Source organism: Somniosus microcephalus, chromosome 3, assembly GCF_052327205.1.
Source record: "Somniosus microcephalus isolate GS21.2 chromosome 3, FLI_Smic_1.0, whole genome shotgun sequence".
NCBI lineage: Eukaryota > Metazoa > Chordata > Chondrichthyes > Squaliformes > Somniosidae > Somniosus > Somniosus microcephalus.
The window spans coordinates 162,243,748-162,269,548 of NC_140989.1; the positions used below are offsets into that span (position 1 = coordinate 162,243,748).

At 47.0% G+C, this 25,801-nt stretch overlaps 1 protein-coding gene across 4 annotated transcripts in view; it reads left to right on the forward strand.

Moving 5' to 3' along the window:
- The window catches only part of rmnd1 (required for meiotic nuclear division 1 homolog), a 139,680-nt gene that overhangs the window by 3,232 nt on the left and 110,647 nt on the right, over positions 1-25,801 (forward strand). For all 4 annotated transcript variants that reach the window (XM_085981828.1, XM_085981830.1, XM_085981831.1 and 1 more), the window contains 2 exons: positions 4,317-4,424; positions 5,363-5,791. In XM_085981828.1, the coding sequence (XP_085837954.1) occupies positions 5,381-5,791 (411 nt within the window). In that variant the 5' untranslated portion in view covers positions 4,317-4,424; positions 5,363-5,380. The remainder of the gene's footprint in view (positions 1-4,316; positions 4,425-5,362; positions 5,792-25,801) is intronic.

Below are 25,801 nucleotides of genomic sequence, written 5' to 3' on the forward strand. Positions count from 1 at the left end.
AGCCTCTTTGCCCCTCTTCACAGCTTACTTTCCCACCTAGCTTTGTATCATTAGCAAACTTGTATATATTACACTTGGTCCCCTTATCTAAGTCATTACTATAGATTGTAAATAGCAGAGACCCATGCACTGATCATTGTGGCACTCCACTAGTTACACTCTGCCACCCTGAAAATGACCCGTTTACTCCTACTCTCTAAAATAACAACAGAAAGTGCTGGAAAAACTCAGCAGGCCAGGGCAGCATCCATGGAGAGAGAAACAAAGTTAACATTTCAGGTCGATGACCTTTCGTCAGATCTGGAAAAAAGCAGGAAATGGAAAGCAGGTTTAGGGACTGGGAAAAGGGGGAGGGGATGAAAGAATAAAAGGGAAGGCCAGTGATAGGATAGAAAGCAGGAGCGATTAAGAGATATTCAAGGCGAGAGGAGGTGGTAATGGGACAAGTTAAGAAACAAAGGATGGCTCAAGATGGGGTGTGAATTGTGCTGGCAGAATAAAGGACTGCTGCAATGTGGGAAAGAAGAAGAAAAAAAATATATATATGTGTGATAGGGGCCGAGGTTATGATCTGAAATTGTTGAACTCGATGTTGAGTCCAGAGGGCTGTAGAGTGCCTAATCGAAAGATGAGGTGCTGTTCCTCGAGCTTACGCTGAGCTTCCGTGGAACAGTGCAAGAGGCCGAGGACGGTGAGGTCTGAGTGGGAATGGAGCGGCGAATTAAAGTGACAGGCCACCGGGAGCTCGGGGTCCCCCTTACGGACTGAACGGTGGTGTTCTGCAAAGCGGTCACCCAATCTGTGTTTGGTCTCCCCAATGTAGAGGAGACCGCATCGTGAGCAGTAAATACAGTATACTAGATTGCAGGAAGTACAAGTAAATCGCTGTTTCACCTGGAAGGGGTGTTTGGGGCCCTGGACAGTGGGAAGGGGGGAGGTATAAGGGCATGTGTTGCATCTCCTGCGCTTGCATGGGAAGGTGCCGGGCAAAGAGGAAGGGGTGCTGGGGGTGGTAGAGGAGTGGACTAGGGTGTCGCAGAGGGAGCGGTCTCTACGGAATGCTGAAAGGGGAGGTATGGGGAAGATGCATTTGGTGGTGGGATCACGCTGGAGGTAGCGGAAATGGCGGAGGATGATCCGTTGAATGTGGAGGCTGGTAGGGTGTAAGGTGAGGACAAGAGGAACTCTATCGTGGTTCCGGGAGGGAGGGGCAGGGGTGAGGGCAGAAGTGCGGGAGATAGAACGGACACGGTCAAGGGCCATGTCAACCACAGTAAAGGGGAATCCTCGGTTGAGGAAAAAGGAAGACATGTCGGAAGCACTCGTATGGAAGGTGGCATCGTCGGAGCAGATGCGGCGGAGACGGAGAAACTGGGAGAATGGAATAGAGTCCTTACAGGAGGCGGGGTGGGAGGAAGTATAGTCCAGGTAGCTGTGGGAGTCAGTGGGCTTGTAGTGAATGTTAGTCAATAACCTATCCCCAGAGAAGTCGAGGAAGGGAAGGGAAGAGTCGGAGATGGACCATGTGAAGGTGAGGGAAGGGTGGAAATTGGAGGCAAAGTGAATGAAATTTTCTAGTTCAGGGCGAGAGCAGGAGATGGCACTGATACAGTCATCAATGTACCGGAAAAAGAGGTGAGGGAGGGGGCCCGAGTAGGACTGGAACAAAGAGTGTTCCACATATCCCACGAAAAGGCAGGCATAGCTAGGACCCATGCGGGTACCCATAGCAACACCTTTGATTTGGAGGAAATGAGTGGAGTCAAAGGAGAAGTTGTTCAATGTGAGAACAAGTTCAGCCAGGCGAAGGAGGATGGTGGTGGATGGGGACTGGTTGGGTCTCTGTTCAAGGAAGAAGCCAGAGCGCCCTCAAGCCATCCTGGTGGGGGATGGAGATGTAGAGGGATTGGACGTCCATAGTGAAAAGGAGGCGACGGGGGACGGGATACTGGAAACTGTTAAAGTGGCGGAGGGCGTCGGAAGAGTCACGGATGTAGGTGGGAAGAGACTGGACAAGGGGAGAAATAATAGAGTTGAGATAGGAAGAGATAAGTTCCGTGGGGCAAGATCAGGCTGAAACGATGGGTCTACCAGGGTAGTCCTGTTTGTGGATCTTGGGAAGGAGGTAGAAGCGGGCTGTGCGGGGTTGGGGAACTATGAGGTTGGCGGCTGTGGGGGGAAGATCTCCAGAGGAGATGAGGTCAGTGACAGTCTTGGAAACGGTGGTTTGATGTTCGGTAGTGGGGTCATGGTCCAGGTGGAGGTAGGAGGAGATGTCGGAGAGTTGCCGTTCAGCTTCCGCTAGGTAGAGGTCCGTTCGCCAAACAACAACAGCACCACCCTTGTCAGCAGGTTTAATGACAATGTCGGGGTTGGATCTGAGAAAATAGAGTGCTGCAAGTTCAGAGTTCAGAGGGAGGTAGGTTGGAGTGAGTGAGGGGAGCAGAGAAATGGAGATGGCCGATGTCACGGCGGCAGTTTGCAATGAAAAGATCTAAGAGGCCAGAGGGAGGGGTCCAGGTAGAACGAGAATTCTGAAAGCGGGAGAAAGGGTCAGCCATGCGGGGGGAAGACTCCTGGCCAAAGAAGTGGGCACGGAGGCGATGGCGGTGGAAAAAGAGTTCAGCATCGTGCTGAGCTCGAAATTCATTGAGGTGGGGGCGTAAGGGGACGAAGCTCAGGCCTTTGCTGAGGACTGATCGTTCGGGGTCAGAAGGGATAGTGAAAACGCGGCAGGGGGTGAGATTGGGAGAAGGGGGGTCAGAGGAAAGTGAAGGGGAAGAAGTTTCCGGAGGGGCGTTAGTGTTCAAGAGTTGATGAAGCTTGCTATTGTACTCCTACTCTCTGTTTTCTGTCCATTAACTAATCCTCAAATCAATGCTAATATATTACGCCAATCCCATGAGCCCTAATCTTGTGTAACAACCTCTTGTGTGGCACCTTATGGAATGCCTTCTGAAAATCCAAATATACTACATCCACTGGTTCCCCCTTATCTACCTTGCTAGTTACACCCTCAAAAACCCTAATAGATTTGTCAATCATGATTTCCATTTCATAAAATCGTGTTGACTCTGCCTAATCATATTGTGATGTTCCATGTTACCATGCCTTTAATAATAGATTCTAACATTTTCCCTACACCTGATGTCAGGCTAATTGGCCTATAGTTCCCTGTTTTCTCTCTTCCTCCTTTCTTGAATAGCAGGGTTACATTTGCTACCTTCCAATCCATGGCGACCGTTCTAGAATCTAGGGAATTCTGGAAGATCAGAACCAATGCATCCACTATCTCTGTAGCCACCTCTTTTAAAACCCTAGGATGTAGGCCATCAGGTCCAGGGGATTTGTCGGCTTTTAGTCCCATTAATTTCCCCAGTACTTTTTCTTTACTAATATTAATTACTTTTTAGTTCCTCACTCTCATTAGACCCTTGGTTCTTTATAATTTCCGGTATGTTCTTTGTCTTCTATTTTGAAGACGGATACAAAATACTTGTTTAACGTTGCTGCCATTTCCTTGTTCCCCATTATAATTTCTCCTGTCTCTGCCTCTAAGGGACCCATGTTTACTTTTGTTAATCTCTTGGCTCTTACAATCTGTTTTTATATTTCTTGCTAGTTTACTCTCATTCTATTTTCTCTTTCTTTATCAATTTATTGGTCATCCTTTGCTGATTTTTGAAACCCTCCCAATCCTCAGGCTTACTGATCTTTTTGGCAACATTGTAAGCCTCTTCCTTTAATCTAATATACTATCCTTAACTTCTCTAGTTAGCCATGGCTGTACCACTTTTCTAGTGGAGCTTTTAATCCTCAAGGGAATGTTTATTCGTTGAATTATAAATTATTTCTTTAAATATTTGCCATTGCTTATCTACCATCATATCTTTTAATCTAATTTCCTAATCTACTTTAGCCAACTCACTCCTCATACTTCCGTAATTGGCTTTGTTTAAATTTAGGACCCGAGTTTCGGACTTAACCACATCGCTCTCAAACTTAGTATGAAATTTTATCATATTATGATCACTCTTCCCCGAGAATCCTTTATTTCAAATACTTTTGGTGCATAGTCAAAAAATTCCTAAAATGTGACAGTGTGTAAAATATTAGAATATGATTTTTTTTAAATTCCTGGGAGCTTCTCATTTCCTTCAGCTAGTAGACAGGATGGTGTGGGCAATTACATGACTACAGTCTACGTCACTCTAATCAGTAGATATGAGGTGGATTTAGAGTGGGGACCTAGATTTATTTTGCTGTAGCTATGGATGTGTTGTCTAACTGTCTATGCTTTTCTTTCCTTCTGACAGTGACTATTTTTATGTCCATACTGATGCTCCTTCCAGTGGCCTTGCCAGGAATTGAGGAAACTCACTACCAACAGCACCAATCCTGGGAACTGCGACTATGGTTATCTGGTGAGTACAAACCGTCATGTTCTGTAATGCTATATAAAACTTTTTATTTAGCTAGTGTTAAGGAAAGGGAGTTGGACTGAAACAGAGAGTTGTGTTTCAATAGTAAAGGTAGAGCAACTACGACAGTACTTAGCTTCTATTACATAAGAAGTTAGATTAGTACCAGTTGCTAGTGAAACTACTGTAGTTCCAGTTACTTTCTGTCTCCCTGTTTTCCCTGTCCTTTTCCCCTTTTTTTGTCTATCCCTTAACTCAGTATGACTGCAGTTCTATAATCTTAACTTTATTGAGAATGTGATTTCAGTTGCACGCTGTCACTGCTCTGTGTAGAAAAGAATCTATAGTCAACCATACAGATGTACACTCACCAGCTGAATCACTGCCATGATTATGATGCTACATTAAGAACTGACCTGGCTGACGCTGCAGAAATATTTTACACAGAATGAGCGAGGAGGTTGGTTTTCAGTTTTCATGGGAAAATGGTGAGAATCCTGGAATCTCGTAATAAAATTTGAATTTGACTTATTTCATCGTCATAAACCAGTGGCACTGAGAATAAGGATTGTATTTATAATACCAGAATTTTACTTTGCATCACCTACAAAAAAGGTAAATATCCAAATGAAATATTTTTATTTGACATGGTTACGTACACATTGATATAGAGAAAGACGGACAGTTTACAGTGCTTTTGAAGCCTTATGTATATTTAATGCATCTGGTGATAATTTTGTACTCAGCAATTCAGAGGAATTTATTGATTTGCATCAGTAACAGAAATGTCTGTTCAATTTGTGACTAGTCTCCTACTTTGAAGAGGATTTTACTTTTTAAACACAGATGAGTGATTAGATCTTATGTGAGGGAAGCGATAAGAAACAATAACACCTTGTTCCATTGTGATTGAAAAAAAATCTATATTTTTCTCCCTTTAGATTGATCATCCATTAACCATGGCTGTGAGATTGCTCAGTCTCTTGGAACAATCTCCATACTTAATAGAAAGAACTTTCTGTTTGAGATCCCCTCTTGGATACGTTCAGCTGCCCAGGATCAGGCTACATAGCTATTATCGGAAAAATGCTATGTGCAGCCCATTGAAAAGCCAAGATGGAAGATCACCAGACCATCAGTTGGCACCATGCTATATAACACGGAAAGAGACAGTTTGTGTGCGAATGGTACATCACCAATCTCTACACTATATACAGTTTGCAAACATAAGGAGACGGTTTTATTCCACTGCAACAGGTGGCAGTAAAATGGTTCCCAAACAGAAAGTACTGTCTGCCAAAAGGCCACTTAAAGGGCCTCGGACCAAACAGCCATCAAGGACCAACCAGCCAGCACTTGCAGATGCGCAGGTAAACAAAATGTTTTAGGTTTTCTTGTTTATAGGCTGCTCTTTAGATTGTGTACATCATATATGGTCAGTAAAATTAGAACACTAACCTCAGTAGCTATTATGTTTGAAGAGCAATAAGCCTGACTTCTGGTATCAGCTGACTCTTATTGCTGGCAATTGCCTATTTAAAGTCAAACACGTGCCCCTTTTTAAAGGGGCACAACCAGTAAAAACTTTAACTTAACAAAAAAGTTTAAAGGAAACTTAACAAATTAAAATTCTACATCTAGTATCAGTTGACTCTTTATCATAGGCAATTGCCTATTAAAAGTCAACTATGTACCTCCTTTTTAAAGGGGCACAAACAATAAGGACTGTAACTTAAAACAAATTAAAAGGAACCTTAACCAATCAAATTTAAATTTTGTTCCCGGGGGTGATGATGCACTCCAGTCCCTCCGGTGCCCACCGGTCATGGAAGGCCTAGAGCGTGCTGGTGGACACCGCGTGCTCCATCTCCAGGGCCACCCGGGTGCAAATGTAGCCGCGGAAGAGAGGCAGGCAGTCAGGCCGAACGACCCACTTCTGGTATCAGCTGAGATTGCACTGATTGGGTGAGTTCCACCAGTTCTTGGTTGAGCCACAAGATGGAGCATTTCTCTGTAATGCATATATTTCAATTTGGAGAATGGATGAAGAACTGCAGACCAGCACTACTTTACAAGTAGCAGTGACTGTTAAGATGGTGAGTGCTCATGCAACTGTGTTGACTGTTGGTATAGAGAGGTCCATAATCCAGACTGTTTTGCTCTTGTAATTGAAGGAGGAACTGTGGTGGCAAGTGACAGCATTTGGGGACCTGAAGGGGGAAAGAAATAGGAATAAAAAGACCAGTGAGAGATGGAGGGAGTTAATTTTAACCCCCCCCCCCAAGAACACGTGGGTTGGGAGCGGGTGGGGGTAAAAGTTTTGATTTTTAGAGCGGGAACGCAACCCAGCTCCAACACGCCCACTTCTGGGTTTAATGGAGGCGTGTTTGGATGCCAGCGAGAAAGCTACTTGGGGATTTCCTAATTGGATGTGGGTGGGTACCTATTGGTGCAATTAACGTCCTTAAGAGACTTTAATGAGTTATTTTTAAATTGTTTTTAACTTGGCTCCAAATTTTACTTCAGCAGCATGGGTTGCCCGGAGCTTGGGAAACTGACCAGGGAAACGGAGGCGAGTTTGGGCAGCAGTTCATGTGGGTATATAATCCCATCTGAATAAAACCTCAGTTATTGCAGCTGCTGTCTCAATTCCCTCTGGCAAATGTTTGACAGAGAGTGCTTGTGTAGATATAGCTTTTTTCAACGTTTGAGAATTTCAAATTGACAACATCAGGATGGGAGGCGCTTAGGATGTGTTTGACATCAGAATAGGAAGACCAGCACTATCCATGGCAACGACGATGTGCTGTGGTGAGATCAGCTCATGCTACGGGAGGGAGCCGCGCAGGGGAGGAGCCAAGGTCGCAAGAGGTACTACCCATGTCACAGGGTTCACAGAGAGAGGCTCAGCCTCCTTGACCTCTCAGAAGAGCAGTGCTTCCACAGGCTGAGGTTGTCACATCAGGTGGTGGCAGATATTTGCAGCCTCCTACAGGAAGACCTGCTCCCTGGTGGCCACGCGTTACCAGTGGATGTGAAAATGACCCACTGCCCTCAACTTTTTTCCCTCCGAATCCTTTCAAGGTGCTACTGGCGACATATCCAGGATCTTCCAGTGTTGGCTGCACATTCATACATAAGGCTGGTCACTGATGGATTGCTTGCCAGGGCCAACAATTAAGTACATTTCCCCTGTGATGACAATAGCCAGAATGAGCAGGAACTGGGATTCGTCTCTCTGTCTGGATTCCCCAACTGCACACAAGTGACAATCCGAGCACCACCATAACAACCAAGAATTTTTATAAAGCACAAGGGCTATTCTTCCATCCGTGTGCAGCTGGTGAGTAGCCACAGGAAGAGATTAGTGCAGGTCTGCGCCAGATTCCCTAGGAGCTGTCATGATGCCTTCACACTGAGGCAGTCCAACATCCCAGACCTTTTCGATCCAGGAAACAGACTTAAGGGCTGGATCATAGGAGACAAGGGATACCCAATTCATACTTGGCTCATGACACCAGTGAGAAACCCCACCAATGAGCCGCACGAGCGCTATAACGAGAGCCACATGAACACCGAGCAATACATTGGAAATTTGAAGATGCACTTCAGGTACCTAGATAGGTCTGGAGGCGCCCTTCAGTACTTGCCAGCCAAGGTGTCCAGATTGGTAGTGGTGTGCTGCATCCTGCACAATATTGCATAGCAGCGAGGATTGCAGGTGGAGGAGGACGAAGAGGCTCATCACTCATCTTCGGATGATGAGAACATGGAGGAGGAACAGCAGCAGGAGGATGAAGATGGGGCACCCATCTCCAGACCAGCCGCTTTCATTGCTATAAGGGATGCCCTACTATTGCGAAGGTTCACCTAGTGTGAAGCATAACAAATGAAATCCAGCGGTCCGCTCCCAGCACCACCAACCCTCCCTTCCTTTTGCAGTAAACAGTCCTTCAACCGCTCATCCACTCATTGCACATCCGCCCAATGGGTCCCGGCATGTATTGGCATTCATCGTGAAACAAGTGAAAGGGCGAGTTGGCCCTCGGGATGCAATAATGGGCAAGAAGTGGAAGTGGTCCAAATCATTAAATTTTACATGGCATTATATAAAAAAAGGAAACTTAACAACATAACATTTGTCAAACAGCCATGTGCATACCCTTGGTGAATTACAATTTCTTTAACTTGCGCTTCCTACTGCTTCTACGTGGTGCATCCCATGTGGCTTCAGCAGAGGTAGAGGCAGGCTGCTCAGATCCCTATTCTGATTGCTGAAATGCTTGTGGCCTGTGCTATCTGGATTTTTGAGCTCCTAAGGGCCCTGCAAAAGACTGCTCCACCTGCACATGTGAGGGGTAGACTTGGCCATCAAGAGATGAGACAGCATGTCGGGTACTGGCTGGGGGTGGGGGGAGGGCAACAGGTGAGAAGAATGTCCCCTTTCACCATCATCCCTCTCCTGGGTCAGTGCCACATCACTCCTACCTGTCTACTGGAGAGAGCTTGGTGCAGATCAGTGATGCATTGCAAGGCCACGGATAAGGTAGCTGTCATCCAGTTTAAGGTGGCAGACAAGTTGGCATCCAAAGTCTGCATGGCTGTGGTCATGGCCTGCATAGACTCATTGAAGCCTTGCTTGAAGCTCCATGGAGGCAGCCTCTCTCTCCATGGCAGGCATTCTCGCAATTCGCTGCATCACCAATCCACTAGCGATTGAGTTATCTCCTCCATCCTCTCCTCTATTGTGTAGAGTGTGTGTGGCTCGTCTGGCAGTACCTCACTAAGTTGCTGATGCACCTCTAGCATTCTCCTCAGCAATAGCCCACAGGGTTCAGCATCTGTGTCCAGAGAGCTTGGAGAGGATTGCCCCCCCCCACCCCACAACGAGGACACTGCACAGCTTTCCCTGCCATCAGTGTCTGGTCATGCTCACTTGTGAGGTATGAATCCCCAGGTGAAAACTCAACTAACTGTCTAACTGGACCCACCGAAGTGTGAGTACTTGTGCTGGTGCATTGCTGCTGTATGTGCTGTGATAGTGCACCCTCAGAAGGAGCGAGGTCCTCTGAGGAATCATTCTCATGGATGACCTGCGACACTTGCTGTATGCGTAAAGACCCTGGAAGACGAAAGAAAAGGTTATGATTTAATTGTGGCAAAGTCACAATCCTGACAATTACCGTACTCCGTCTTCTCATAGTTCACTCATTGATGAAATAAAGCCAGCATATGTGTGGCAGAAATATTTGTCATTCTGTCACCAGCTATCTGCGAGCTCCTGTACCTCCAGCTCCGACTGAGAGGGACGCAGATGTGCCAATTATCTCCAGGGTGTCCTCCTCTGCATCTGTGAGCTGTATTATTTGTGGTGGCCCACCTCCAGTCCTGTCCCCCTCCTTTGCATTTTGCACTCTCTTCTACAAGGGGCGAAAAAACAAACCTCTGAGTGAGTGAGTGAGTGAGGGTGAGGTATTCACCCGATGGATTCGGTGAGTGTGACTATGAGACACGTGCATCCCATTGCATCAGGATTGGGGTGAGTGTCAACGGAGGATGTTTAAATGGGGAGGTGATGAAGTGCATAGAAAGTGAAGGCTAGATGCTGCTTAAAATTGAATGGGTGTGAGGAGTGATGTGATGGAGAACACTTAGCAAGACAAGAGTTTAAGTGGGGGGGGGTGCCACAGGAGTGCTTAAAGCACAGGATGTAGTTGAATCAGCAAATGTACTCCCTTTTCCTGACCTGGTTAGGTCATTAAATCGCTTTCCTACATTGCATCCATGGCATGGGACAACGTTCCTGCTGCTCACCACTCAGCCACCCCAACCACGCCTTCTCGGTGAGAGCAGCAGGTTTCTTCCTCCCATACCTGAGGAAAAGTCTGTCCCTCCTCCTGACCGCACCCAGCAGTAATTCCAGCGATGCATCATTAAATCTGGGTGCTGCCCTTGCTCTATGTCCACCATCCATCCTGAACACCTCCAATTTTCATTTGTGCACTGTCTCTTTAAATACAACAATTTGTAACAACAACTTATATATTTATAGAGCTGAAATCGCATCATGCAGGTGCGTATCATGTCCGCTGCGCAGCTTGGAGGTGTGAAACCCAGAAGTCAAAATTAATTGGTACAATTGAGTTGAAATCACAGATTCCGACCCACTCAGTTGATTTCCGGGTTTCCCCCCATGCATGGAAGCCGCCTTCATCATATTAATATCGGAGCCATGGTTACCAACAACAATGGGAATGAATAGTGTGCTCCAAAATGTTCAATCACCATTGCTATTTTTTGTTAATATTTTAAAATGCCACTTTCTTGTTTTTCTTTTCTTTACATGATTTACTTAAGGACTTTGTTTTATTAAGCTGTTCTGAAATAAGAAATCAAATTGTAGGATCATTTTAAATAAATGTATTTTGATTCCTTTTATTGAAAACCTGAAAAGGAAAATGTCTAGTTTTCTCCACTGAAAGATTGTACTGTATTGGGTGGCTTGATCAGTGCAGCTGATGCTATGAATTTGGTCACAGGTGCAGAAAATGGCCTGTGCACCCCCACTATTCTTCTTTGACGTTCCCAATTTTCAGAAGGGTGAATTCATATTCAGCCCCTAATTAGCATACTGGAAAGAGGGAGTGAATTAGTCTTCTTCCTCCCACTTGTGTAATGTTTTCAACTCTCTTCATTCCTCTCTTGCTTGCTCTCGCAAGCTCTGTCTCTTATCACACCCAAATTCATTGTAGAATCTCATCTTCCCTGCTCTTTTTGAGGTCTCTGTTGACCCAGTGAGATATGTGGGCAGCTCCCTCAATTGCTACATCAGAATACTTTTCCACTTGTGATATTTATTCAGGGTCATTCTGGGTGAACATTGTGGACCTTTAACCTCCAGCAGGAGTCTCAATAAACAAAAATTTGGATCATTATCAATGGCAGTTACTGATTCATAAAAAACAGGGGTAGTGATGCTGCTGTATGTGTAGAATGGCACTCTCCTCTGAGTCACAATGAAATTGCCTACGCTCAGTGAGTAGGCCAATTTAACCAATATATGCACAATATAATGGAATCCGTGGAAGAGCTTCAGTTGAATTGACATAATTTGTATACTACTAGAGGAGGGGTTCTCAAACTGGTACGCAAGACATCTCTGGGGGTACGCGGGAGAAATTGCCTATTAGTGGATTCTATATATTAATTACTAGCTGGAGTGCCCGGCGGTGCTGAGGCTTTTTCGAGGGCATGTTGTTGTTGGAAGAGAGAGAGAGCGCGCGACTGGGGGGGGAAGAGAGAGCGTGACTGGGGGGAAGAGAGACAGCGACTGGGGGAGGGGGGGATGGGGGAGGGGGGGAAGGGGGAGGGGGGGAAGGGGGGGAGGGGGGAAGGAGGGAGGGGGCGGGGAGGGGGGAAGGAGGAGAGGGGAGGGGGGAAGGAGGGGGGGGGAGGGGGAAGGAGGGGGGGGGAAGGAGGGGGGGGGAAGGAGGGAGAGGGGAGGGGGGGAAGGAGGGAGGGGAGGGGGGGAAGGAGGGAGGGGAGGGGGGGAAGGAAGGAGGGAGGGAGGGGAGGGGAAGGAGGGGAGGGGAAGGAGGGGGAGGGGGGAAGGAGGGAGGGGAGGGGGGGAAGGAGGGAGGGGGGGAGGGAAGGGGGGGAAGGAGATGGGGGGGAAGGAGGGAGGGGAGGGGGGAGAGGAGGGAGGGGGGGAAGGAGGGAGGGGAGGGGGGAGAGGAGGGAGGGGAGGGGGGGGAAGGAGGGAGGGGAGGGGGGAGAGGAGGGGGGGAAGGAGGGAGGGGAGGGGGGAAGGAGGGAGGGGGGAGAGGAGGGAGGGGAGGAGGGGGGGGAAGGGGGGAGGGGAGGGGGGGGAAGGGGGGAGGGGAGGGGGGGGAAGGAGGGAGGGGAGGGGGGAGAGGAGGGAGGGGAGGGAGGAGGGGGGGAGGGGGGGGAAGGAGGGAGGGGAGGGGGGAGAGGAGGGAGGGGAGGGGGGAGAGGAGGGGGGGAAGGGGGGAGGGGGGAGAGGAGGGGGGGAAGGAGGGAGGAGAGGAGGGAGGGGAGGGAGGGGGAAGGAGGGAGGGGGGGGGAGAGGAGGGGGGAAGAGGAGGGGGGAAGGAGGGGGAGGAGGGAGGGGGGAAGGAGGGAGGGGGGAAGGAGGGAGGGGAGAGGGGGGGAAGGAGGGAGAGGGGGGAAGGAGAGGGGGGAAGGAGGGAGGGGGGGAGAGGAGGGGGGAAGGAGGGAGGGGGGGAGAGGAGGGGGGAAGGAGGGAGGGGGGGAGAGGAGGGGGGGGAGGGGGGGGAAGGAGGGAGGGGAGGGGGGAGAGGAGGGAGGGGGGGAAGGAGGGAGGGGAGGGGGGAAGGAGGGAGGGGGGGGAAGGAGGGGGGGGAAGGGGGGAGGGGAGGGGGGGAGGGGGGGGAAGGAGGGAGGGGAGGGGGGAGAGGAGGGAGGGGAGGGAGGAGGGGGGGAGGGGGGGGAAGGAGGGAGGGGAGGGGGGAGAGGAGGGAGGGGAGGGGGGAGAGGAGGGGGGGAAGGGGGGAGGGGGGAGAGGAGGGGGGGAAGGAGGGAGGAGAGGAGGGAGAGGAGGGGGGGAAGGAGGGAGGAGAGGAGGGAGGGGAGGGAGGGGGAAGGAGGGAGGGGGGGGGAGAGGAGGGGGGAAGAGGAGGGGGGAAGGAGGGGGAGGAGGGAGGGGGGAAGGAGGGAGGGGGGAAGGAGGGAGGGGAGAGGGGGGGAAGGAGGGAGAGGGGGGAAGGAGAGGGGGGAAGGAGGGAGGGGGGGAGAGGAGGGGGGAAGGAGGGAGGGGGGGAGAGGAGGGGGGAAGGAGGGAGGGGGGGAGAGGAGGGGGGAAGGAGGGAGGGGAGAGGAGGGGGGGAAGGAGGGAGGGGAGAGGAGGGGAGGGGGAGAGGAGGGGGGGAAGGAGGGTGGAAGGAGGGAGGGGAGGGGGGGGAGAGAAGGAGGGAGGGGAGAGGGGAGGAGGAGAAGGAGGGAGGGGAGAGGGGAGGAGGAGAAGGGGGGAGGGGGGGAGGAGGAGAAGGGGGGAGGGGGGGAGGAGGAGAAGGGGGGAGGGGGGGAGAGGAGGGGGGAAGGAGGGAGGGGGGGAGAGGAGGGGGGAAGGAGGGAGGGGGGAGGGGGGAAGGAGGGAGGGGAGGAGGGGGGAAGGAGGGAGGGGGGGGAGGGGGGAAGGAGGGAGGGGAGGAGGGGGGAAGGAGGGAGGGGAGGAGGGGGGAAGGAGGGAGGGGAGGAGGGGGGAAGGAGGGAGGGGAGGAGGGGGGAAGGAGGGAGGGGAGGAGGGGGGAAGGAGGGAGGGGGGAGAGGAGGGGGGAAGGAGGGAGGGGAGAGGGGAGGAGGGGGGGAGGAGGAGAAGGGGGGAGAGGAGGAGAAGGGGGGGAGGGAAGGGGGGGGAGGGAGTCCCGCCCCCCGTCTCCCATCTCCCGCCCCCCGATGTCCCGCCCCCCGATGTCCTGATGTGCCGCCTCCCAATGTCCCGCCCCCCCGATCTCCCGCCCCCCCCCCCCCCGATGTCCCGCCCCCGCGATCTCCTGATGTCCCCGCCCGAGCCGGCTTCAAGACCAGAGAGACGCAACCGCGCTCCGGGCAGAAGATGACGCTGATGCTGACTCCCACTCCGCCCGCCTTTACTAAGATGGCGGCGGTGGCGACGCTCGGCTCAGGGTCGCCCCCTCCAGCCTTCACAAAGATCGCGACGGGAGGCGCCTAGCTCGGGCGTGGCTGGTCAACAGACGGCCAGGCTTTGAGGCCTGGAAAAACGGTGAAAGGTAGGAAAATTATAGAGGTTAGACAAAAGATTTACAAATTAATTAACTTTTTTAAAAAACAATTTGTCTTTTAAAAGCAACTTTTTTTTTGCTGGAAATGTGGATTTGAAAAGAAACACGCAGAAAGCGGGAAAAAGAAAGGAAAAGTTTGGAATCAAGATGGTGGCGACTCACCTCAGTTCAGAACGATAAGGCCCGCCCACACAGGCACCGATTGGTGGACCGCCAGGTCACCGAAGCGTAGGATTGGTCAATCGTCCCGTCACTCGACCGTAGGAGGGCCCGGCCGCACGCGCCAGGAACCCGCCGTACGATTGGTCGACCTCGACGTCACTCGATGCTAATGAGCAGATAATGAGCGGAATGTTGAACGTTTTTTGGATACCGCGGGCGCAATTTTTGTCCGGCCGCAACGTAAATACGCTTAGGACGGTTCTGGAATTGTCAGCTTTCGTTCGACGTAACACACGTGTAGGTACGCTCTATAACTTTCGAGTTAATTCAATACAGACAGACAGACGGAATGACAGACAGACATGTATCCTTTTATATATATATATATAGAAACATAGAAGCATAGAAGATAGGAGCAGGAGTAGGCCATTCGGCCCTTCGAGCCTGCTCCGCCATTCAACGAGATCATGGCTGATCATCCAAACCCTAGCACAGTAACCCCATGTATTTAATCCCCCCTAACACTAAGGGCCAATTTTTTTTTTTTATCATGGCCATTCAACCTAACCCGCACATCTTTGGACTGTGGGAGGAAACCGGAGCACCCGGAGAAAACCCACGCAAACGCAATATAGATGGTATGTTGGCCTTCATTGCAAGAGGATTTGAGTACAGGAGCAAGGATGTCTTACTACAGTTATACAGGGCCTTGGTGAGACCACACCTGGAGCACTGTGTGCAGTTTTGGTCTCCTTACCTAAGAAAGGATATCCTTGCCATAGAGGGAGTGCAGCGAAGGTTCACCAGACTGATTCCTGGGATGGCAGGACTGTCGTATGAGGAGAGATTGGGTCGACTAGGCCTGTATTCACTAGAGTTTAGAAGAATGAGAGGGGATCTCATTGAAACATATAAAATTCTGACAGGGCTAGACAGACTGGATGCAGGGAGGATGTTTCCCCTGGCTGGGGGTCTAGAACAAGGGGTCACAGTCTCAGGGTATGGGGTAGGACATTTAGGACTGAGATGAGGAGAAATTTCTTCACTGAGGGTGGTGAATCTGTGGAATTCTCTACCACAGAAGGCTGTGGAGGCCAAGTCACTGAATATATTTAAGAAGGAGATAGCTAGATTTCTAGACACAAAAGGCATCAAGGGGTATGGGGAGCAAGCAGGAATATGGTATTGCGATAGAGGATCAGCCATGGCACGGTGGCATAGTGGTTAGCACTGTTGCCTCAGCGCCAGGGACCCGGGTTCAAATCTGGCCTCGGGCGACTGTCTGTGTGGAGTTTGCACATTCTCCCTGTGTTTGCGTGGGTTTCCTCCGGGTGCTCCGGTTTCCTCCCACAGTCCAAAGATGTGCGGGTTAGGTTGATTTGGCTATGATAAATTGACCCTTAGTGTTAGGGGATTAAATACGTGGGGTTACGGGGATAGGGTGGGATATGTGTCGGTGCAGGCTCGATGGGCCGAAATGGCCTCTATCTGCACTGTAGGGATTCTGTGATTCTGTGATGATCATATTGAATGGTGGAGAAGGGCCGAATGGCCTACTCCTGCTCCTATTTTTCTATGTTATTTTATTTATTTATTTATTGCATTTTTATAATAGACTACTCAGATAAAGCTTTAAAACTCTGGAAATTTGTTATATTAAAGTAGTTAATTTACTTCAAGATGTACCAATGAGAACGCAGATACACAGAGACGATGAGGTACAGAGCCCTCACCTCCAATCACCATACGCTGCAGCGTGGTTTCAGTTGCCCAGCAACTGTTCAGTCTAAAACCTGTATGCTGGTAGGGTTACACAAGCAGCTGGTAGATCTGGAAGGGGGTACGCAATAAGTAAAGTTTGAGAACCTCTGTACTAGAGGATAAGTATGCATTTGACTAAATTGTCTGCCAATTGAATGTGTGAGTTCAGTGCTGACGTCCTTTTCTGGGATCTTTTGTGTTTTGTCAATTGCACCAGCAGATCTCCTGTGATTTTGCTCATTGTGAGCTGCAGCATTACACTACTTTATAATGAATGGAGCATTACACCATGTAACACAATATATTATAATATAGTTGATCTCCCATGCATTTCACTGACACAAAAATTCCTGTAACTATCTTTCTGCTTTTCTTTTTGTATTGCCATCCAGCTCTCTCTCTCTCACTTACATTAACATTCTCACTCTTTCCCTCTGATGTTAACTATTTTCAAGTGCTTATCAGAAAAAAATGTTCTAAGCTTGTTTTGAAACAATTTGGCGAATCAAAGCCACACATTATAGCCTGAGGAAAGAGTCACTTCCAGTTGGACTGTGTATTGTAGCAGTGCATGCTGGGAGATTCTTCACACACTACACATGCTCAAACTGGCAGAGAATTGTAGGTACAGATACAGATATAGTTGGTATTCCCTTCAGTTGACAGAGTGATAGTTCTGGCAAGAGTATCCACAGCAAGCTCAGGATTTTGAGGGACTGAGGCTACCTAAAACCATTACTGAAGGTATGCGGGACACGCAAGACAATTTTATAGTTCAGTTTAATGATATTGTGAAGAAATCCGCTTGTATTTGTTATATTAGAAACCTTATTTTGAGTCTTTCATATTTGAGGAATTTTTGAGAGAGAAAAACATTTTGAGCGATTTTGATTTTTTTTTAGTCCGAGACTTTTAAAAACAGGGGTGTTATGTCAAGTATTTTCAGGAGCAGTAATTTATGAAATTAAAGTTTGTTGATTGATCTGAGGAATTTAAAGCCTACTTAATGCTCTTCTGAATTGATAGAATCATACAGCACAGAAGGGGGCCATTGCCCCATCGTTTCTGTGCCGGCTCTTTGAAAGAGCTATCTAATTAGTCCTAGTCCGCTGCCCTTTCCCTAGAGCCCTTCAGTTTTCTCCCTTTCAACTATTTATCCAATTCCTTTTTGAAAGTTAATATGGAATCTGCTTCCACCACCCTTTCAGCAGTGCATTCCAAATCATCATAACTTGCTGAGTAAAAAAAAAATTCTCCTAATCTTACCTTTGGCTCTTTTGCCAATTACCTTAAATCTGTGTCCTCTTGTTACTGACCCTTCTGCCATTGGAACAGGTTCTCCTTATTTATTCTATTCAAACCCTTCATGATTTTTGAATTCCTCTATTAAATCTCCTCTTAACCTTCTCTGCTTTAAGGAGAACACTCCCAACTTCTCTAGTCTCTCCACATATCTGAAGTTCCTCATCCCACATACAGTTGCAGAAATATATAAAATTGTTCATTAACTGCTTGAACTTTTGACCTAACTTTTTAATTATTTGTGATTTATATTTCCCCAACACATCAAACGGCTCCCTTTTCCCTAAAAGTTGTTCTTTGGAAATAGCTATTTCAGTGAGGATCAACATTTTATAATTTTTGTTGAGGGAATTGTAGCTTTAAACAAGCATTTTTTTTGAGGTGAGTAGTTACGCAAATAATTTTACCAAAATAGCTGCTGTATCCAGCGTGTAACAGACTGCATGTCCATCACAATGCTCCTTCAATTACATTAAACAACATACAGTATATTCAATTAGAGCTTCAGAAAAATAAGTTGTTAAGTAGTAAACTAGTTGTTCCCCTTTCGACCTGGATCCTCTTCCCTCTACCAACCAAGAGAGTCCAGTATGAAATTGAAATTTATGTAGTCTCAGTGCCCTTAATGTGGCACTAAATTAGTAATGTCCCTCACAAAGATCAGAGGATGGATGATGTCAGAAATAGAAAAATTGAGAGTGGCGCAGTTGAAGGTGTTGGGGCTAAAGTATTGTTGAATTAATGTGTGGGAGGTGGTTTGTGCTTGATGGTAACATTGAAAGAAAGAAAAAGACTTGCATTTATACAGCGCCTTTCACGACCACCGGACGTCTCAAAGCGCTTTACAGCTAATGAAGTACTTTTGAAGTGGGGTCACTGTTGTAATGTGGGAAAGGTTGAGTGCAAAAGGTTGAAAATGATTTATTCCCATCAATGTGAATGCAAAGAAAAAATTCTCTCTCATTCACATAGCTTTGAGATACAGAATTATTGAAAATATCATAGAGACCACAGAATGTCATTAGTACAGCTTGCTACACCTACTTGTGGAAGTCTTGGATAGTATTATTATCTGCAACTCTCTTTGTATGCGGAAGTTCAAAGGCAGGGTTAACTTTTATTGGTCGAACCTGTTAAAGCATTCAACAGATCATGAGAAAGTTCAGCTTTGCCTTTTGGTTCCCAATTATAACTTCAGGCACAGTGTTCTGGGCTTGTTACAGGTTTTATGCACCATATTGCTTTGTAATACAGATTTTTGTTTAATGCCTTAGGTCCACCATGCATAGTGACATTTTAATTTCCCACACCAGCCGCCATTGTCATTTCCCTGTTGAAGTTACAAACGGAGAATCAGATCATGGTCACTCTTGTGCTTTCGACTTGAGGCCACTAGGAAATGGATTTAAATCCAAGTTCCAAAGGTAAAATGCTATTGCCGCCTGCCCTACCCCGCCACCATTTTAGCCGATTTCCCCCACCCCGTCCCCATTTTAGCCGATTTCCCCCACCCCGCCACCATTTTAGTCGATTTCCCCCACCCCGCCACCATTTTAGCCAATTCCCCTGTACTACATACTATTTTTCTTGAGCAAAGGGACAGACAGGCCCATTATTCCAGATCTCTGACAAGGTATCTGTTGTGTACTAGTTGCTTGAAGGCCCAATGCACAGGAATGGCATGGGTTGAATCACCCTATCTATGATTTTTGTTTTCCTTCCTCTGGGGAAGTCTTTCCCCTAGACACCCAGCTGAAATCAGAAACAACTACTCGAGTGATTGTGGGGAGGAAACCCTTATGAAACTGTGGTGCAACACATCCTTGCACAAATACACTGGACTGCCATCATTGCAGATTACCTAAATATAGAAAAAAAAACTAGATTAACTTGCTGCTGCTTTGTTTTCTTAAATATAGAATTGGGTGAGTAAAGGAAAAACTGTTTAGTCAACCGATTTAATAAACTGGGGAAACTGTAAGCTTTGCTGTACAAAACCTTGTTAGTGATAGACGTAGATATCAGTTTGCACAGATTGCAATATTGAAAAAAAATTAGCACTATTTGTTTATATGCCACTGATTCCTCAAATCCATGAACATCTGGCTAACAGCCACTGAACTATTAACGTAGGTTTCATAAGCTTATAATGGGCTCCTTTAGCTTAAAAAAAAAGGGGAGTCCCCTGCACTAATGGAAAACTTTTAAAAATAGATTTATGATGCATAAATGTTAACAGATGTAGCTCTTGAAATACCATTTGAAGTCCTCACATTTGTTACTGTAATTGAAGCTAAACTATAAAAATATTACAACTGAGCAAATTAAACAACACAGAAGATTACTCGCTTGACTTATAATAAACATACAGTATTTAAATGTTTAAAAGCATTTGTAAATACTGTACATTGTGTATGTTGCTTTTAAATACTTCCTTGGTAAAAGTAAACTCTTACTTGGATTTCTCTCAACTTATTTTTGTATAGAATTTCTGTCTCATGCTTGCCGTGGGAATTTTGTACACGCATAGAAACATAGAAGATAGGAGCAGGAGTAGGCCATTCGGCCCCTTGACCCTGCTCCGCCATTCAATGAGATCATGGCTGATCATCCAAACTCAATACCCTGTCCCTGCCTTCTCCCCATATCCCTTGATCCCTTTAGCCTTAAGAAATATATCTAACTCCTTCTTGAATATATTTAATGAATTGGCCTCTACTGCCTTCTTTGGTAGAGAATTCCACAGGTTCACCACTCTCTGGGTGAAGAAATTCCTCCTCATCTCTGTCCTAAATGGCTTACCCCTTATCTTTACACTGTGACCCCTGGTTCTGGACTCCCCCGCCATCAGGAACATCCTTCCTGCATCTAGTCTGTCTAGTCCTGTTAGAATTTTATAAGTTTCAATGAGATCACCTCTCATTCTTCTAAACTCCAGCGAGTATAAGCCCAATCGACCCAATCTCTCCTCGTACGTCACTCCTCCCATCCCAGGTATCAGTCTGGTGAATCTTCGCTGCACTCCCTCCATGGCAAGAACATCCTTCCTCAGATAAGGCGACCAAAACTGCACACAATACTCAAGGTGTGGTCTCACCAAGGCCCTGTACAACTGCAGCAAGACATCCTTGTTTCTGTACTCGAATCCTCTCGCTACGAAGGCCAACATACCATTTGCCTTCTTAACCGCCTGCTGCACATGCATGCTTACCTTCAGTGACTGGTGCACAAGGACATCCAGGTCTCGTTGCACTTCCCCTTCTCCCAATCTATTACCATTCAGATAGTAATCTGCCTTCCTGTTTTTGCCACCAAAGTGGATAACGTCGCATTTATCCACATTATACTGCATCTACCATGCATCTGCCCAATCACCCAACCTGTCCAAATCATACTGGAGTTTCTCGGCATCCTCCTCACAGCACACACGCCCACCCAGCTTTGTGTCGTCTGCAAACTTGGAGATATTACATCTAGTTCCCTCGTCTAGATCATTAATATATATTGTGAATAGCTGGGGTCCTAGCACCGATCCCTGCGGTACCCCACTAGACACTGCCTGCCACTCGGAAAAAGACCCTTTTATTCCAACTCTTTGCTTCCTGTCTGCCAACCAGTTTTCTATCCAACTCAGTACCTTGCCCCCAATCCCTTGTGCTTTAACTTTACATGCTAATCTCTTATGCGGGACCTTATCGAAAGCCTTCTGAAAGTCCAAATACACCACATCCACTGGTTCTCCCTTATCTATTCTACCAGTTACATCCTCAAAAAATTCCAGTAGATTAGTCAAGCACGATTTACCATTTGTAAATCCATGTTGACTTTTGTTGTGTCTCCTTGTGTTCTTATTACTATGTAATAAAGACACTTTTAACTCATTTAGTTTATGACTTTCACTCAGTTGTATTCTTGCTTTTATGATGTTGCTGCCGCATGGTGCGGTGTGAATACAAGATGTCCGACCTTGCACTGCGCACTGCCTTTCACAGTGTGCCACATAGCAATATAAATACGCTAACCAAAGTAGTTCCATATAACGATGTAACAAGTAGTTCCATTTAACGATGTAATAATATAACGATGTAACATCCCTTTTAAAAAAACAAACATGAAATTTAATTTAATTAAAAAAAAATATATCTAAACTATTATCAAATACAAAGAATCGTTAGTTTTTTTTTCTTATTCGCGATATCGCTCAGGTGGTTGGATATTGTCCCTCCATCTTGTGGATTTGGTGGTGACCACTCCTCTCTGCGTTGTTTTGGTGTGTTCTGCTCTTCTTGTTGTTGCTGTCGCACTTGGAGTTGGAGTGTGCATGCTCGTGGTTGTTTGATTTGTGGCACTTGTTTCTGGCATTGTACTGCTTGTAGTAGCTGGTGTTGTCAATGTTGCTGATGTTGTCTGCTGCTTAACCAGTTCAGGTGAAGGTCTGATGTGGAGTCTGTTCCGTCTGTATTGGTTACCAGGTTCGGTCTCTACGAAGTAGGATCTTGGAGTATCAGCTTTTCCAATGACCTTGGCTGGATTCCAGGTTTTCAACACCGGGTCTTGCAGATGCACTGATTGCCCATTCAGCAATTCTGGTAGCATCTTTGCATGTTTGTCGTAATGTTTGCTCCCTACGACTTGTGCTTCTGCCAGCTTCTGTCTGAAGTCCTCCTGGTCCTGGGGAGGATATATTTTTGCTAGTAGGGTAGTCTTAAACTTCCTCCCATTCAGCAATTCCGCAGGTGATTTCATGTCTGCTTTCAGTGGTGTTGATCTGAGTGATAGGAGGGCAAGGTCTTGGTCTTCCCCCATCTCACTGCTTTTGATGAGAGTTCTCTTGACAGTCTGGATCTGTCTTTCGATGAACCCGTGTACCCTTGGGAAATGTAGGGATGAGGTTACTATTTTGAACCCATACTTTTCTGCCAAAGCTCTGAATTCACTCGATGTGAACTGGGTTCCATTGTCACAGATTACCTTTTCCGGGATTCCTTGTTCAGCAAACAAGCTCTTTGCAATTCTGGTGGTAGTTGTGGCTCTCAGATCTTTCATCCTTCTCACAAAAGGAAACTTGGAATAGTAATCTGCCACTATGAGATACCATTCTTGATTGCACATGAAGTGATCTGCCCCAACAGTGTGCCATGGTCTTGACGGTATTTCACTAGGTATCATCTCCTCTTTCTGTTGTGCATTTCTGGCATATACCACATGCAGAAACCATCTGTTCGATATTTTTGTACATGCCTATCCAGTATGCAGCTGATCTGGCTCTCAGCTTACATTTCTCCATTCCCATGTGGCCTTCGTGTATTAGATGGAGAAGTTCTGTCTGCATCGTCTTTGGCACGATGATCCTCGATCCAGCAAGGAGAATACCGTCTTCTATTGCGATGTCGTCTCTAATCGTCCAGTATTGACGAATTGTCGCCTGTACCTGCTGGGTTCTCTCCGGCCACCCCATATCACTTGTTGTGTGAGTAGTTGCAATTCCTCATCTTTGCTAGTCTCATCTCTGATTTGACTGAGCTTTGTAGGGGTAACACTCACTAGGTGGTGGATTTTTACTGTTAGACCCTCCACCTCGTGTTTCTCATATGGTAACAATTGAGACAACGCATCTGCTAGCACCATTTCCTTTCCTGGCTTATATTTAAGCGTGAAGTCGTAGCTTTGGAGCCTAAGAAGTAGTCTTTGCAGTCTTGTAGGTGCTTTGCACAGATTCTTCTTGTAGATCTGTTCTAGTGGACGATGGTCACTCTCTATTGTAAACTGCCTTCCATGCAGGTATGTATGGAATTTCTCGCATCCATACACTACTGCTAATAGTTCTCTTTCTATGTTGGCGTATCTCGTCTCGGCTGACGTCAAGGCCTTTGATGCGAAAGCTATTGGCTTTCCTTCCTGCACAAGAGCTGCCCCTAGTCCTCTGGTAGAAGCGTCTACTTGTAGAGTGACTGGTTTTCTTCTGTCATAATATGACAGACTTGTTTCTTTGCACAACAATTCTTTAAGTTGTTTGAAATTCCTTTCGTGTGATTCAGACCACTGGTATTCAGCATCTTCTTTCATTAGCTCTCTGAGATTTGTTGTATGTTCCGACATGTTTGGGATGAAAGAACTCATGTATTGGACCAAGCCGAGGTAACTCCTCAGCTCTTTCTTATCTTTGGGTGGTTTCATTTCATCAATCGCCGCAATCTTCTCAGGACTTGGCTTGACTCCCTCTGGTGTGTAAATCATACCGAAGAATTGGTATTCCTTGACTTTAACTATGCACTTATCGGCATTTAACTTGATGCCAGCCTTCCTGGTACGCTCCATGGCCTCATGTTGGTGCATATCATGGTCTCTTTCATCTGCTCCATAGATCTGAATATCATCAGCTATTCCTATAGCTCCTCCACAGCCTCTGTATGTTTCGTCTACTTTCTGTTGAAAGATATCTTGACTGACCTTTAACCCGAATGGTAGCCGCAGGAATTTGTAACGCCCAAATGGTGTGTTGAATGTTGTCAGTGTTGTTGATTCCTCATCCAACTTCACGTTCCAATATCCATTTCTGGCATCTAGTTTTGAGAAAGCCTTGGCTCCTGCCGGTGATGGCGTAATCTCCTTTAGCGTTGGGGTGGGAAAGTGGTCCCTCTTTATCGCCTGGTTTAGATCTTTGGGGTCCAAACATATTCTGAGACACCCGTTTAGCTTTTCTCGTATCACAATTGAGTTTACCCAGTCTGTGGGTTCAGTGACCTTTATGATCACTCCCTTTTCTTCCGTCTCCTTTAGCTCTCTTTCAAGCTTTGTCTTCAGCTTGATGGGTACTTTTCGTGGAGCATGGATAACGGGCTTTACCTCTGGATCGATGGTGATGTGGTATTGGAAATCGCCGAAACATCCCACTGTATCATCGAAACATTCCGGATACATGTCTATCAAGTCTTTTTTACTCTTGATTTGTGGGCGATTCTCCAGCGGGGTGTTGCTGTCTATCCTCAGTGACGTTTCCGTCAGCTTGTGATTCACTGAGATCAATCTCAACTTCTCGCAGCTGTTTAATCCCAGGATCGCTGGCCCCTCAGTGTCGGTGACATAGAACATGCAGTTGATGTTATTTTATGTGTCCCTTTGACAAAGGTTATTCCGAGTTGTTTAATCTCACTCCCCCCGTATGCTGTCAGCGTGACATTGCTTGCCTTTAAACAACCTTTTTCGGGCAGCCATCTTCTCTCAAGTTTTCGGGAAAGATCTGCTGGTACAGTCTCAATGGGAGAATGTTACTCTGAGCCCCTGTGTCCAGCTTCAACTTTAAGTTGATGGTTGTGGGCTGACCTTTGACCCTCTTTTCGATTTGGATGATGGTGTGCAATTCTCTCTTCGGAGTATTTTCCGCTCTGGACATCTCGTGAAGCTGTTCCTTTATGGTTTCGATGTTTAGTGTATTGTCATGACCATAATCATCATCATCCTGTTCATCCATGGCATGGATATTGTGTTTCTTTCTCTGGTTCTGCTGTCCGCCTTTGTTTTTGATGTATGTTCCTTCTTTCTTCATTCTACACCTCTTTTCCCAGTGGTTTAGTTTGCCACATGCATTGCAGCTTGTTCCATATGCTGGACATTTCCTCCTGTCTGTATAATCGTACAGTCTTCCACAGTTTCTGCACATGTTTCTCCCGTTGTCATGTGCATGTCTTTGTGTGTTGTACTTTTCTCTCACTATATCCACTCTGTTGTCCGTCTCAGAAGCCGTCCGCATGTTAGCTATTTGAGAAATCAGCGTTCTCATTTGCTGCTTCATGAGCTCTCGCAGTATCTATAGCCTCTGTTAGTTCGAGCTTTTCTTTCCCTATCAGGGATTTTTGTACCTCTGCATGCGCTGACCCCCATATCAGCTGGTCCACAAGCCTTTCCTCCATTTCCTTAAATGCACACTTGCTGGCTTCATTTCTCAGCCTTGTCAGGAAATTGTCAGCTGTTTCACCGGATTCCTGTCTTCGACTCTGAAATTTGTATCTGTGTATACGGTGATTGGATTTAGGCTCTAGATGGTTGCTGAATTTCTCAAAGATTGTCGCAGGGTTTACCTTTTCCTCTTCAGTCAAACTCCAGCTATTATACAAATCTAGACCTTTTTCTCCTGTCCACAACAGAATGTAACTAACCTTTGCTTCGTTGGCAGTACCCTTCAGGAAGCTTTTGAATGTAAGGTCACATTTCTGTTTGAACTTGCGGACTGCCTCTACTATATCGTCGGCTTCCCAGTTCATGAGGGGTTGCATTTGTGCAGTCAGTGCAGCGTCAGCCGCCATCTTAGTTGCCCGTATGATTCACGCTCAATCACCACAGACACCGGCACTCACGATCAGCTCATATATTCAC